The following is a 13,126-nucleotide window of genomic DNA, read 5'->3' as shown; positions in this document are numbered from 1 at the left end:
CGCTTAATCCTGCGGCCGCGTTTCCACGAAAAACTACCACCGCGCGGCGTTTTCGACGGTCGTTAAGTATTCGTCATCGGTCGTCGAACAGTAAACAACTTCCACCCCCCCCCCTCCACCCCCCTAGCTTCGGAGACAATCGGTGCTCACCGGCTATTGTTCATCAGAGTGTTCAACGATTACGCTGCTAATCCCACGGGACATTCCAGCCGCTTCTCACTGAGCGTTATTCCTGTTAGCTGTTTATTATCGTGTCTTTCGTCCGATTCGAGGAAAACGCGTGCTCACCCTTTAGACACCTCTATTATGATAATTTAAGAAAGGATACTTCTAACCGCTTGGGTTCGAATAACGCTACCACCGCTTCACGGCTGTTGCGAGGCCAAAAACGAGTTGCGCGTGTCCCACTTGCGGTCTCGCCTTTTTCACTTTGACGACGGTTCACGCATAGATTTGTGCATTCTACGGGTAACCCTTATGTAACATCGATTCGTTTCGCGTTGTTCTGGAATTAACGTAAGACTGGGTATCGCGTTGGAAGATACAAAATCACGCGAAGACCATGGAGGAAGGTTTTTTCCATTAGTCGTCCAAGTTGACGCGAACAACACGAGTCGTTGGACAATAATAAAAAATAAGATTAATATCCGTTGAAAGATATTTCCTTGCTGAAACATCGCGGAGTATTACTCTACTTTAAATGGTGAGAAACACTTTCCCTGTTTCGTGAATGGGAAATATACATATGTATGGATGCGAGGAAGTTGGAAGACTTTGAACTTCGTGTAGGATTCCAGGTTTCTGGATCCTGGAAAGTTCGTACGGACTTTCTGCATAACTTTCGAGCGGAGAATAAATCGAAGAACCACGGTGGAATTTCGAACTTGAAGTCGTTTGGTTGACGCGCTATCAAGGCTTGTGGGGTAGCCAGCCGCTGCGCTGTCGCGAACGCAGATAGAGTCCTTCCTGTTTAACCAATACCGCTTCTTTCTGCCGAGGACAACGCGATTGCAAGCCGCTGAGTATTCCTTAATATGAACGTTTCTCGCTAACTGCTTGCCAACTGTCGATAGTTATAAAATACTCGCTATAGAATCAGACGAACGAAAGCGAGGGCACGTTATCGAGAAGATGTATTTATTCATTTCTAGTACCAACTTCATGATTTGCTGTTGTTGCACATCTACAATTTTATAAATGCAATTTGGAAAAATATTGTATATACATAGAGCATAGTGCAAATTTTACAACAGCTCCCCTATAATATGGTAAGTACTCTTCAAACATAGTTTCCACGAATATCATCGACGAATTAAATATGAAACAGTCTGCAGGACTTAGAAATATGTACGCGTCAATTTATTAAGCTGTATCGTTCATGAATGTTCGCGCCAGAGCAACTGGCAAGCGCGAAGGGTTAAAATCGAGGTTCCCGCGGCTCTCGCCTGTCTGCCGCTCGCGAAATTAATCCAGGCCATTTTCTCCGCTCTCATCCGGGGCACACGCACGTCTTTTTCGCGGAACGATCGCGACCGTTACGTCCGGGGACCCGGCGAACGTGTCACGTAGCGCGCGTTGTGTCGCGTCGCTTCTGTAAAACCACTCTTATTCCCTCTCCTCTCTCTCTCTTTCTCTCTCTTTCTCTCATACTCTCTCTACATATATATATATATATTCGCGTACATCCTTCCGCGAAAGGCCAAGCCGCGAGGGAAGCAGGTGAAAATTAATTGTACGGGTTACCGGCTCGAGTGGCGAAGGAGCACACGGGTCTGCCTCGGCGTTGTCGGTGCGCGACGCGCAAAGTGCGCCTCGTCGCGTACCCGAGAGGACGTTGTCGATCGATTTTGCCCTCTTCTCCCCGCCCCCTTGAACCGTCCGTTCCGTCCATCCGTCCTCCTCCTCCTCCGCCTCTCTCGCCGCTCCTCACTCCTTTCTCTTTCACGCCTTCGTCCTTTCCCCTTTGCGCGACTCTCCGTTCGTTAATCGGCCGCCGTACGTCCGTCCGCGTCGTCTCTTTCTCTATCCCCCTCTTTCTCACTCTCTCGACGGAGCCACCGATATCGAGATCGATAAGGTGTATCCGGTGACGTCCGCGCGCCACCGCTATCTTTTCGATCTCCGTGCGCGCTCGAAATATTTTCGTAATGCCGTTTTCTCGATAACGGTATAATACTATATACAGGCCGCTGTTGCTTTTCCCACTAACAATTTATCGATAAACACCATACGCACGCCCGAGGATCTCTACGGTACCTACGAATTAATACGCCGTTCAATTTGTATAATATCGCTTAATAGGTAAAAGTAGCGGCACGCCTCTCGCTAATACCCAACCAAATATGCCCACATTTCGTCGATACTGATTTCGATCTCCAGTCAATGTCACACGAATTCTCTTTCAGCGGTAACACTGTACGAGATGTATCGATAACTACGTTATTTATTAGCAATTGGAAGAGAAGATACCTTTTGATATTTATAAAGACAATAAGAGACTACCAATTAAGATGTACAAACGTAGTCGGTGCATGTTTTCAATAAGCCAGACATATGAATCGGATAAGATTCTTTCGCGTGGCTAACGTTATTTGTATTTTTATTCGCAAATTTTCCCTTTATAGGCACCCATCGACGTTCGACTTTGATCGATCCTCTCTATCCCCCCTACCAGAGGGGGCCGCTCGATTCGAACGGTTCGCCGCGCGTTACATAAAACGCGAACGCGTTTCTTTCCCTCTGACCAACGCGCGTTCCCCTTTAACGTCCGCTTATGTTACATATACATATACGGTGTGCGCGATATACGATAATGGGCGATATATATATATTGTCTGGGTACAATTATATATTTCTGGAACAAGGGAAAAATCGAAATTCAAAGTATCTATGCACTCCTGCCTCGAGCATACGGCTAACGTAACCTCAGCATCGTCGCATGTCCGTCGTCTATCGTACCCGTCGTCGACAAGAGCAAAGTGGGACTCGAAGAAGGCCAAAGCTGGCGCGGCGTTCGAGCGCGAACGTGAGCGTGCGTGGTTGGCCGCGGACTCGCGAGCGCACGATAATTATCGGCAGGGTAGGGCGACTCGTTCGGCCGCGAAAAAGAAATCGACGTAGGTGCTGGTCGCGCCGGTGTCCGAGCGCGTATTTACCGCGGTAAATACGCCGCCGGAGGCACGGTAAATTTATCCGCGAATTACCGCGGCGTTCCTTCTTATATACACTCTCGCGGCTCTAACTCCGTCTCTCTCTCTCTGGCTCCGTAACTCCGGCACCGTTTGCGTGTAGTACGGATTTTAGGCCGCGCTCATAAATCCGGCTCTTCCCTAGGGACCGCGCACTGTTGGGGGAGGCGGGTCGGATTTAAGGGTTTTGCCACGGGTAGAGTCCTCCTCTGCACACACCACTCTTCTCTTTTCCACTATATTTCAGAGATAGAGAGGAGGCAAGGAGAAGGGGTAAGAGGAAAAATGGTTAGAGACCCTGGATCGGCGGAGAGATCCTGGAATCGCGGGAAATTAAACGGGGCGTCCGTTCGGAACGCAGGAGCGAAAAAATCGCGTCGCTCGTAAATTTCACGACGAGCAAGCGAGCGCGCGCGGCCAGCCGCTGGCCTCGTCCCGCCTCGCCGCGCCATGCCGCGCCGCGCCGCGCCGAGCCGAGCCACGTCCCCTTGCTGGGCCGTCGCGAACGGTCGGCCGACCGGAAACTCGGACACGCCGAGTCTCGAAGACGGCGCGATAGCTCTCGCCTGTGTGTACGCGCGACTATTCCGCCCGGTTAGAACCATCGTCCCAACGGTGCTAAAGGAAAAATATACCATACCATGTATACATAAACCATCATCATCCGTCTTGTTCGTTATTACCTTTTATCGTGATCGCGGATAGCGTCGCGAAAAACGTTTCGACGACGTGAAATTACCGTGTTGCCGTGTCGCCTCGCGTTGCGTGTCCGTAAGGACGAAGAACCTTATCCGTAGCCAGACGTCGACGACGACGACGACGACGATGTCGACGACAGGAACGACGGTTAAGAGAGAATCGAGGCGAGGGTCGCGGACTTTGAAGAGGGGTTTTAGTGGATAAGGGCGCGGAGAGGGGTAAAGAACGAGAGAAGCGCGGTTCGACAGCCACACCGTCGTCGAAGGAAGGAACACGGAGGGACAGGAAAGGAAGAGAGAAGAGGACACGAACGCGAAGCGAAGGGGCAGGGCGGAAGGGCGGCTATGGAACGAAGGAACGGGTCGAGGGATAAGAGGGGCGGGGGAGGGGGGGGGGTCAGAAAGGGACGATAGGTAGCGTAGAAGAGCGAGAGTGTATAGGGAAGACGAGAGGCACGGCGAGGCTAAAGCAAGACGCGCGGCGCGGCGCGGCGCGCCGCGGCATGGCAGAGCATGGCAAGGCGAGGCGCAAGCTGGGCTGCGGCGGAGTTTTAGGGATCGCGGAGGGACGCAGCGGGGTCGGAGGAGAAGGAGGGGCCGAATGGCGCGGTGCCGCACGGCGAGGGGAAGTCCGGGTAGTGGGGGAGGGGCGGGGGTCAGAGAAGACGGCGTCGCGAGTCCGCGGAAAGCCGGCGGCGACCACCGCCGCAGTTGAGCGTCGCGATTCGTCGCGAGAGCATCGTGCGTTGTTGGTTCCTCGCGCGATCCCCCACCCCCTCATCGTGCTCCTGTGTGTGTGTAACGTATGCAACATACTGTGCCACGTACACACACACACACACATCGAAACAGTTAGCTACGAGCAGTGGAACCGGGCGGATCGACTGATCGGCGGCGATCACCACGCACACCGGTTCGGCGGTCGACAGGCGAAGAGCGACGCGACGTGACTCGACGCGCGCCCCTAAAAGCAGTTAAACGCGAGCCAGCCAGCGACGATAGACGCGCGGCGCACACACACCGGCGGTTCAGTCGAGGTCGATCCACCGTCAGGTGAGGATCGCCGGTGTCACGGTCTTCGACGTGATTAATATTGGACGAGATATACCTATATTATTCTACGCGAAGTGAATATTTCGGATGATCGAATACGCGGAGCGATTTAGTGTGCTTATCGGTCCCCAATGATCTGTTGAATAACACGCGTTCCGAGTATACAAGGACGTACACAGTTCGGGAGTTGTCTCGCGGTTCCTTGATATAGTTTTCATTCGATCGCGCTGAGTGAAAAGAAGAAAGTGAATAAGAAAAAAAGAAAAGAAGAACGCAGTGCGAATTGATCAGTGCCGGTGGCAGGCTTCTTCGTATATTAAACGCGGCAGCGAAAACTGACCCGAGTGCCCGTCCGATTTCTGAAAGCAGATCGCGCGTGCCTCTGACACTATCTTTGTCCGGCGCGTAACTTTTTCAACGCTTTGGTTCCTACCACTAGTCCGGCCGCTATTGCTCGCGGCACTGCAATAATATCGTTTCCCGCGCGGATCGCGGATTGGCTGATGCGGCTACATACGAAGAGCAGTAGAACAGCGAAGCAACGTGTGCCCCATTTTACTCCGGCTAGCGCCAACGGAGGACGTATTTCGAACAATTGGACAGAGAAAGAGTGAACGAGCGAAACGGAGAGGTGGCGAAGAGTAAAAGCAAGAAGAGAGGAAGAGAAGAGAAGAGAAGAGTGGTGGAGACGGTGTGCGCGACCGTGTAACTGAGAAGTGTAGCGAACAAGGAGTGAGGAAGAAGAGAGGAGTACTGCCACAGTAAAAGAGGGGGGGGAGGACAGGCAGACGAGGAGGGGAACCGCCCGACCGAGTTGTTTCATTCATAAAAAAGTTCTTTATTACTCTCTGTGAGCGCATGTGCTATTCCACGGAGGAGGACCTCCCCCGACCGGCGTAACCACGTTTACACACGGTATTATTTACTACTGCGCGAGATACGAATCGCTGCCACACGCCGTGGCAACGGTACGGCGTACGGATCTCTCCCGTATCGTTGCCCGTTGGCCTAGACGTATTCCCTCTTGGGCGCGTTCTACTCTTCGACACTGTGCGGTCATCGTTGTCAGTGATGATTATTATTATCGTCGTTAAAAGTGTCGTCGCAAACGTCGTTACCGCTACCGTGTGACGCGTTCCGCGTGGGCAAGGTTGTTGGAACATTACCGGATAGGACCATCTTTTATCGGAAATATCTTGCCAATCGGTGATCGGATTCGGAGGTGCGGCGATCGAAGAAGGACGACGACGGTACATAGAGACGAGTAACCACGAGCATCAAGTTCGCGAGCTCTCTCTTTCTTTATCGGGAGCACGTCGCGCGCGTGTGTCCCCTGTCTCGCGGACGAGCAATTGGAATTCCTCGCGTGTCCACACGCAGGCCCGATATAGTCGGATGGCGCGATCTGGAACGTGAACGGTCGATCGATCGCCTTCTCGCGCGTCACAAGACCGCTCGAGGCTCGCTGTAACGCTTCGTGACAACGCTCCAAGGGGAAACGGACGAGAGAGACAGAGAGAGAGAGAGAGAGAGAGAGACGGAAGAAGAGGAGGAAAAACACGAAGAAAACGCTGGGACAGAGGAAACACGTTTATAGACGGGAAAGGGTCTCCCTGTTTGTGTGTCGTGTCTGTGCGCGTGTAATCGAGAGATTCGCGAGAACTTGGTGAAAAAGCGAACGACGTGATACGCGGAAAATTTGTTTACGAACGGTTTTCCGCCCGCGTGAAACAGTGCGAGATACGAAATTAAAAGTTAGAGAAAGAAAAAAGAGGAAGAAAAAAAACGCCAACCTGGATCTAAGGACGACGAATCTGGACGTTTACGTCGACAACCCCGATCGGGTATTGGACGTACGCGATAAGTTGCGGGGCAGGGATCGCAAAGCCACCAAAATAGATCCTAAACTGATCGACGAAGGCATCACGACGACGGAAGACGGCGGTTACGAGGATCGTTTGCGGGAAGGTGTGAAAGATAGTCGTCTCGCCGGGATGAGAGGCGAGTCGGCGCGACCCGGTAAGCGCCCTTTAAGGGCGCTTTCCGCTTCCGAGAAGATGGACGCGATACAGAGGGTTCACGAGGGGGAGAGCAAGGCGTCCGTCGCGCGGGACATCGGCGTACCGGAGTCGACGTTACGCGGTTGGTGCAAGTCCGAGCACAAGATCCGTGGTATGGCGAGGAATTCATCGACGCCGGACAGCGAAGCCCACTCGCCCGCCTCGTCGTCGGGCGCGAACGTCGCCGCTGGGAATTTGGCCGGTGGATCGGCGAATCTTTCGAGCGAGGACGAGGGTCCTTGCGTGAAGAAGTCGAAAATAGATCAACAGACGTCGGTAACGAGCGCGGGCACGTCGTTCGTCGGAGGTGACGTTTGCACCGACCCGGACGGCAAGCAGGATAACAAACCGAAAATCGATTACGTCGGACTGATGACCAGCATGGCGGGCATAAGACCCGAAAATAGTTCGCTGCTGCTGCAACAATTGGGCCTGTTTCCCGGCGCCACCGGCACGCTCGCGAAAAATTTGTTGAGCATGTCGCCGGCGTTATCGCACGGCAGCACCGTCGGCCTCGTCGAGAACGGGCTTCAGTACACGAAGAACACCGGGAACGCGTGTATTACGAACGCTAACAGTCTGAACGGGGGCAGCAAGAGGCACAGCATCTCGGCGATCGCACCAGCGCAAATGGACTCGGTGGTCGCGAAATCGTGCAGCACGCGAAAGAGCCTGCCGCCAGCTGCGGAAGCGCCGTCTACGCCGGTACCGGCATCTCCCAGAAAGACAAACGAGAACAACAGTATTCAACGGTCGTCGAGCAAACCGAAAAAGGATGGGAACGTGAGCAGCGGTAACAACAAGAAGGTGGACGAGGCGTTATGGCTGTGGTTGACGCAGCAGCAACAGCTGCTCGGTCAACAATCGGCCAGTTTCAATCCGAGTATCAATCAGCAGGACGGATCGTGGTTCTGGCAGTGGTACAAGCAGTGCACCTTCCCGTTGATCACGCCGACACCGCTCGCACCGAGCCCGGTCGCCAAGAAGTCGCCGAGCAAAGCGCGAGCCATGCTCGACAACGTGCTTTGCAACAACAACAACGAGAACGTGAAACGAAGCCTGAACATGGACGAGGAGTCCGCGGCCGTCGCAGCAGCGGAGGACGTCGAGTCGACCGGCGGGGACGTGCCGAGCAGCACCGAGGAGGCGATCGAGCACGGCGAGAAGTTCTTCAAGTGGTTGGACAAATGCTCCGAACCGGCCGTCACGAGGCTTCAGATAATACAGTTCAAATATCTGTTGGACAATCTGAAGGCGTGTAGGAAGAAGTCGTCGTCTAGCTCGAAACAAAGCAGAAAGTAGGCGAGGAGAGAAGAGACACAAGCTGTGATGCTAAATATATATCCTTAGGAAAGAGTGTGTTAACGGTCCGCGCCCGGCAAACGACACGACTCTCGGCGGGGTGGAAAAAAGATAGGTAGAATCGGACAGAGAGAAAACGTACGGACAGATGATCGAGTAAAAGAGAGAGTGATAGATGTCGAGTTCTCTTCATCGTTCCACTTTTTGTACTATTATACGCGACGTACAGTCGTCGAATTCTTCGCGACCCGTCGAAATCGATTCCTTTCTTTTTTTCTTCTTCGTTTTCTATTTCGTTGCTATCGATTCTGAGATCCGCACGCACCCCGTGTTCTTGTGTTTCCGATTCGCGCGTGTGTGTATATATATATGTATATATATATATATATATATATATATATATATATATATATATATATATATATATATATATATATATATATATACATACTATCTGTGCAAGAGAAAAATACGAACTTTTGAAAATTATTGTTCACCATCCTCATCGAATTTGATCACACCTCATCGTTTAGATGAATCGATGCGCCTCTTATACTATCCTTCGTGTTTTTTTCTTGCTCGAGCATTAAACTTTTTTTTTCGAGTTACCTTAGAGAAAGAGAGAGAGGGGGAGTCGGGCCGAATCAAAATGGATCGTAACGGTCCTCTACTTTCCTTATATATATATATATATATACACATATATATATATCGAAATCTTGTACATAAGAGGATATACCAAATTCGTGAATGGACTGTTGTAATTATAATAAAAGTTAAGATGTCCGTAGAGAGGTATTATTATCGATTACACTCTATCATTCGTTAGTGTAAGTGTGTGCGCGCGCGCGCGAGCGGGAAACTTCCTCGCGGTTCAGATTTGAAACGAGAAAAGGAAAAGATAAAAAAGATAAACGATTATAGATTCTCTCGAGCGATAAGAAGACATTGCGTTTCGGAATTTTTGACGAAAGCCTTGCTGCATTATCTTGTGTGTTACCGATCCACCGGTCGATAAGGACACAGCTGAACGTCGGAAATCAAAATTGCGAATCTCCGTTATCCACAGTCGGGAAAACGTTCGGTTCTGTTTTGCGTTTCACGTTTCAGTTACGCGGCTATATTTAAAAATGAGAAACAACGGCTTCACGATGTTTAATTGTGGACTGCGCTTTTTCCCAAACAGTTCTACCTCTCGTTCTGTTAGCGGGTTATTTACGTACGGTAAATAATAATAAGATTTTTAAACTAATGATGTGCACGCGACTCGCACGAAACTAAATGGTCCAAACAAAACAAATGAGAAAAATCGAGATGAAAACTGACAAGGCGGTGTTTGTTATATCGATGAGAAATTATATATTATATATAAAAAACAAATATATATATATATAAATAAATATTTAAGGACCTTCGTCGCTTAGCTTTACAAAGTAAGATATTTGATGAGAAAACATGTTTGACTACTTACCATACCGAGTGCTTTGTCCAGTGGCTCGTACTCGACATAGTCGCTGACAAATTTTGCGCACCCCTGCCACGTGTACAGTTCCGGATATGGCAGCGTACTTCGTCTGATAGTCGTAGACACGAATTTCTGCACAAGGAGCGATTTAATCTATAAAGACACTTTCTATCTCGTGATTTTGTTTTCTAACTCTTAACATTAAACTTTGCCACAGCAGGATTACTCTCGAGAAAGGGTGTCTCGCCTCCGTTCCTCTAAAATATTTATTTGCTCCTTTTTCCCTCACCCGCCTTCCCTCGTAAGTCGTCGCGGTACACAGATCCGTTCCACGAGTCGATCCGCCATACTAGTTTTATCGATAGATTTTGAAAACAACCCTCGACACACGTTCGAAGCATTTACGACGGCGTTACTCTTACATTTCTCTCGCTTCGGCGCGTTCTCTTTTTAATTAAATAACACCGCGTCTCGTAAAACGATTGTTCCCTATCGTGTTCACGTGACGCGCGAGACGCTCGGCGAGTCTCAAAGAGAGATAATCTTGCGGTCAGCAAAGCGTATTTATAAAAGCAACAAACAACAGGAAACCAAAGTGAAGAAAGTGCTGTCGAGTGACAGTACGTGTAAATAAGACTGTGACCGTGCACTTGCACGCAAAGTGCATACCATGTATTGTAGAACATTTGAAGCATGTATGAATAAATGTATAGCGAAGTTTATTTTTATTATTTAGATCGTAGAAGAGAGAAGATTCGAGTGTGTATTAGAAAGATTCCTATTACGCAGTTATTTCCATTAGTTGAATTAAAAACAAAAAGAGAAAAGAGGGAATGATTAAAAGGAAAATGATAACGATAACTACGGACAGAACTTACCGAGTCTATTTCAAGAATGACATTCCTCGTTACCTTTGAAAAACACCTTGAACGACTCAGACAAATCTCTTAATCGTAATACCGATAATTTTATTTATAACATGTTTTAATTTTTATATGAGAAAATAATGCCTTTGTACAATGAGTCAAATGAAATATTTATTAAGAGAGAATACATCACGAAAAAAAAATAAAACGAACGTATATATATCCGCATAATTTTTTTAACTTATCCTCTTTACCGAAAACCACGATAGATGACCGGGCAATAACGAGAAATGAACGTTTTTTCGCTGAAAGACGATGTACCATACGGTCCAAGAACACAAGGTTGATTCGATTCGAAGGAATATATCTCGTCGCAAACGGATTGCGCAACCGAATTGTTCTTTTTTTTCCCATCTGGATTATATTTTTGACGAGCGCTGTTTCATTTGTACAAAAGTTGAATATTATACCGTTTAGATGAAAGAGCATAATAGAAAAAGAAAAAAAAACACGTGTTATAATGTGCAGAAAAGTGTGTAATGTAAATATATCCGATGTTATGTACAAAAATTCGATAACCTTTTAAACTAATTATAACATCGAGTTTAAGAGAGTACGCGAATGTATTTCCCATACGTTACTGTTGTTCGCCCACGTGAAGTACTCGAAAATTAGCCTTGAACGCGATTGGCTGCGAGAAAGATGCACCAATGACGAATATCGATTTGTAACGATTATCATGAACGATCTCCGTGCGTTTTTTCTTTTTTTTTTAGGAGGCGGAGAGCTTCGTTCACGGCAAGGATAGTCTTAAATAAATAAACCAATACCGAGAAATTACGGTAGACGAGAAGGGACGATAAATCGAAAATGATGTTCGAGAATCTTTCGATTAATCTTTAATTTAATACTTAAAAAATGATTTTTAATTTTAATGAGGCGAAAAATAAATAAAACAATAATTATTTAAACTGAATTGAAATTTTCATCCAAGTGTATTCTTCACCACGAATCCAAACTTCGATCTAATTATTTAAGTCTGGTAATGTATACGTCAGCTTTAGCGACGTATGCGTTACTAAATAAAATCAAGGAGCGATGAGGACGAGCCTTTCACACGTCGAAACAATATCGGAAACAACGCTTCCTTACTAGATATTTACCGGTTTAACATGCTTTAATATTTTATACTGGATTTTCTAACGCCAGTAAATGACGATTTGCACACCTTTGCATATATTATTGCTTTTCATAGCTAAAATTCGTTAACCTTTTCCACATCTTTGTTAAACCCTTTCTTCCCCTTATTAGTTGCCTCTTGCTGTGGATATATTCGGGTACCCACCGCACAGGGATTTATCAATTTACTACAATATTTAAATTACTTACTTGAACACCACATTCGTTGTCGCACATTAGCAATAACGGCTTTCGATTAGGATATTTCACATGAAATTGTTGTCGAAAGTTTTCGGCGTACCACGCGAGCAGCTTCTCTTTGTCGCTCACGGTAGAATAACTACTCGGGAGCGTTTTTAGATGCAGATCTTTCAAGTAATCAACTTCTGGCCAACACAGTTTAATCAAACACAGTTCTTTTCGAGTTTCTTCTATCTGTTCTCGCGTTATTCCGATCAGACCTACGGGCGCAGCTTGTTCCTTCGACATGTCATCTTCATCTTCCGTAAATGATGAGACAGTTTCGTAGCTTTCAAATTCGAATCCCTCGGGTTCTTCCTCCATTTTTGGTTGATCAATCTCCAACAAAAGTGAAGTTAGAGAATATTGTGCTATGACTTGATAGTAGCCTGTGATCGGGTGTTTACCTGTATCGAAGAATGTCAGAATTCAAATTGTCTGTAAACAATTGTTTGTCGCCATGGTAACTTACGAAAATAGTGTACTTTTCAAATATGTATACTTTGCAGAGTGCTCTGTAGGTGGCAGCACGTCTCACGCTTCGAATACGCACTTAATTGTAAGACTTTGAGGAACGTATCAGTTGTAATACTTTATTCACCTTTTGCACAGTGACAGCCGGTTAGAACACAAAAGCGCGCAGAATTTGTTAAATCGGATTAATAAAATTCTGGTAAAACACATAACTTATCGCGTGTTTTCGTAGTGTCAGACCCAGTTCTTCTTTGCGATCCAAGAGGGCGTATATTTACGACGATTTCTCGTTCCGACATCTGCACAGAGGAACGCCAATGATGAATATACTTCGTGTGCTGTCTACGAATTGGCAACAGGTAAGTTAGTACCGAAGCGAGACTTGGCAGTTAGACATGCTGCAAGCAATAAACGAAAATTATAATTGCAACTTGTACTTTGTATAAAAAGTGGCATGCAAATAATAAGCCATAATTTTATTAATAAAAGTTTTCACATACATATCACTGGTATAAAACATACGCATTATTAGAACAAAAATACATACAAGCTGTGAAAACGATGTTCACGATATATAGTATATAATATATATATGTATGTA

At 47.4% G+C, this 13,126-nt stretch overlaps 2 protein-coding genes across 2 annotated transcripts; one reads left to right on the top strand and one right to left on the bottom strand.

Annotated features, from left to right (window-relative positions):
• Positions 1-5,206: 5,206 nt before the first annotated feature.
• Dan (protein distal antenna) lies at positions 5,207-8,661 on the top strand. Its single transcript, XM_076895212.1, has 2 exons — positions 5,207-5,650; positions 6,895-8,661. The coding sequence occupies exon 2, from the start codon at positions 6,934-6,936 to the stop codon at positions 8,299-8,301; it is 1,368 nt and encodes a 455-aa protein (XP_076751327.1). The 5' UTR covers positions 5,207-5,650; positions 6,895-6,933; the 3' UTR covers positions 8,302-8,661.
• A 1,066-nt stretch (positions 8,662-9,727) lies between these two features.
• Positions 9,728-13,051, bottom strand: LOC143425365 (dynein regulatory complex subunit 7). The gene is made up of 3 exons (XM_076898135.1): positions 13,048-13,051; positions 12,022-12,458; positions 9,728-9,898 (listed from the first exon to the last, which is right to left on the bottom strand). Exons 1-3 carry the CDS (start codon positions 13,049-13,051, stop codon positions 9,728-9,730), a joined length of 612 nt encoding a protein of 203 aa, XP_076754250.1.
• Between the last annotated feature and the right edge of the window lie 75 nt (positions 13,052-13,126).

Source organism: Xylocopa sonorina, chromosome 1 (assembly GCF_050948175.1).
Source record: "Xylocopa sonorina isolate GNS202 chromosome 1, iyXylSono1_principal, whole genome shotgun sequence".
Taxonomy (NCBI): Eukaryota; Metazoa; Arthropoda; class Insecta; order Hymenoptera; family Apidae; genus Xylocopa; species Xylocopa sonorina.
Note: the sequence above shows the minus strand (reverse complement) of the source record. Positions and strands in the feature narration are given on the sequence as shown.

What these genes read in the sequence shown, in the direction of transcription:
- LOC143425365 (XM_076898135.1), bottom strand. An exon ending in ACAACGAATGTGGTGTTCAA is followed by an intron (nt 9,899 to 12,021) that starts GTAAGTAATTTA and finishes CTCCTTGTGCAG; the next exon opens with AAATTCGTGTCTACGACTAT.
- Dan (XM_076895212.1), top strand. Translation starts at nt 6,934, where the DNA reads ATGAGAGGCGAGTCGGCGCGACCCGGTAAGCGCCCTTTAAGGGCGCTT.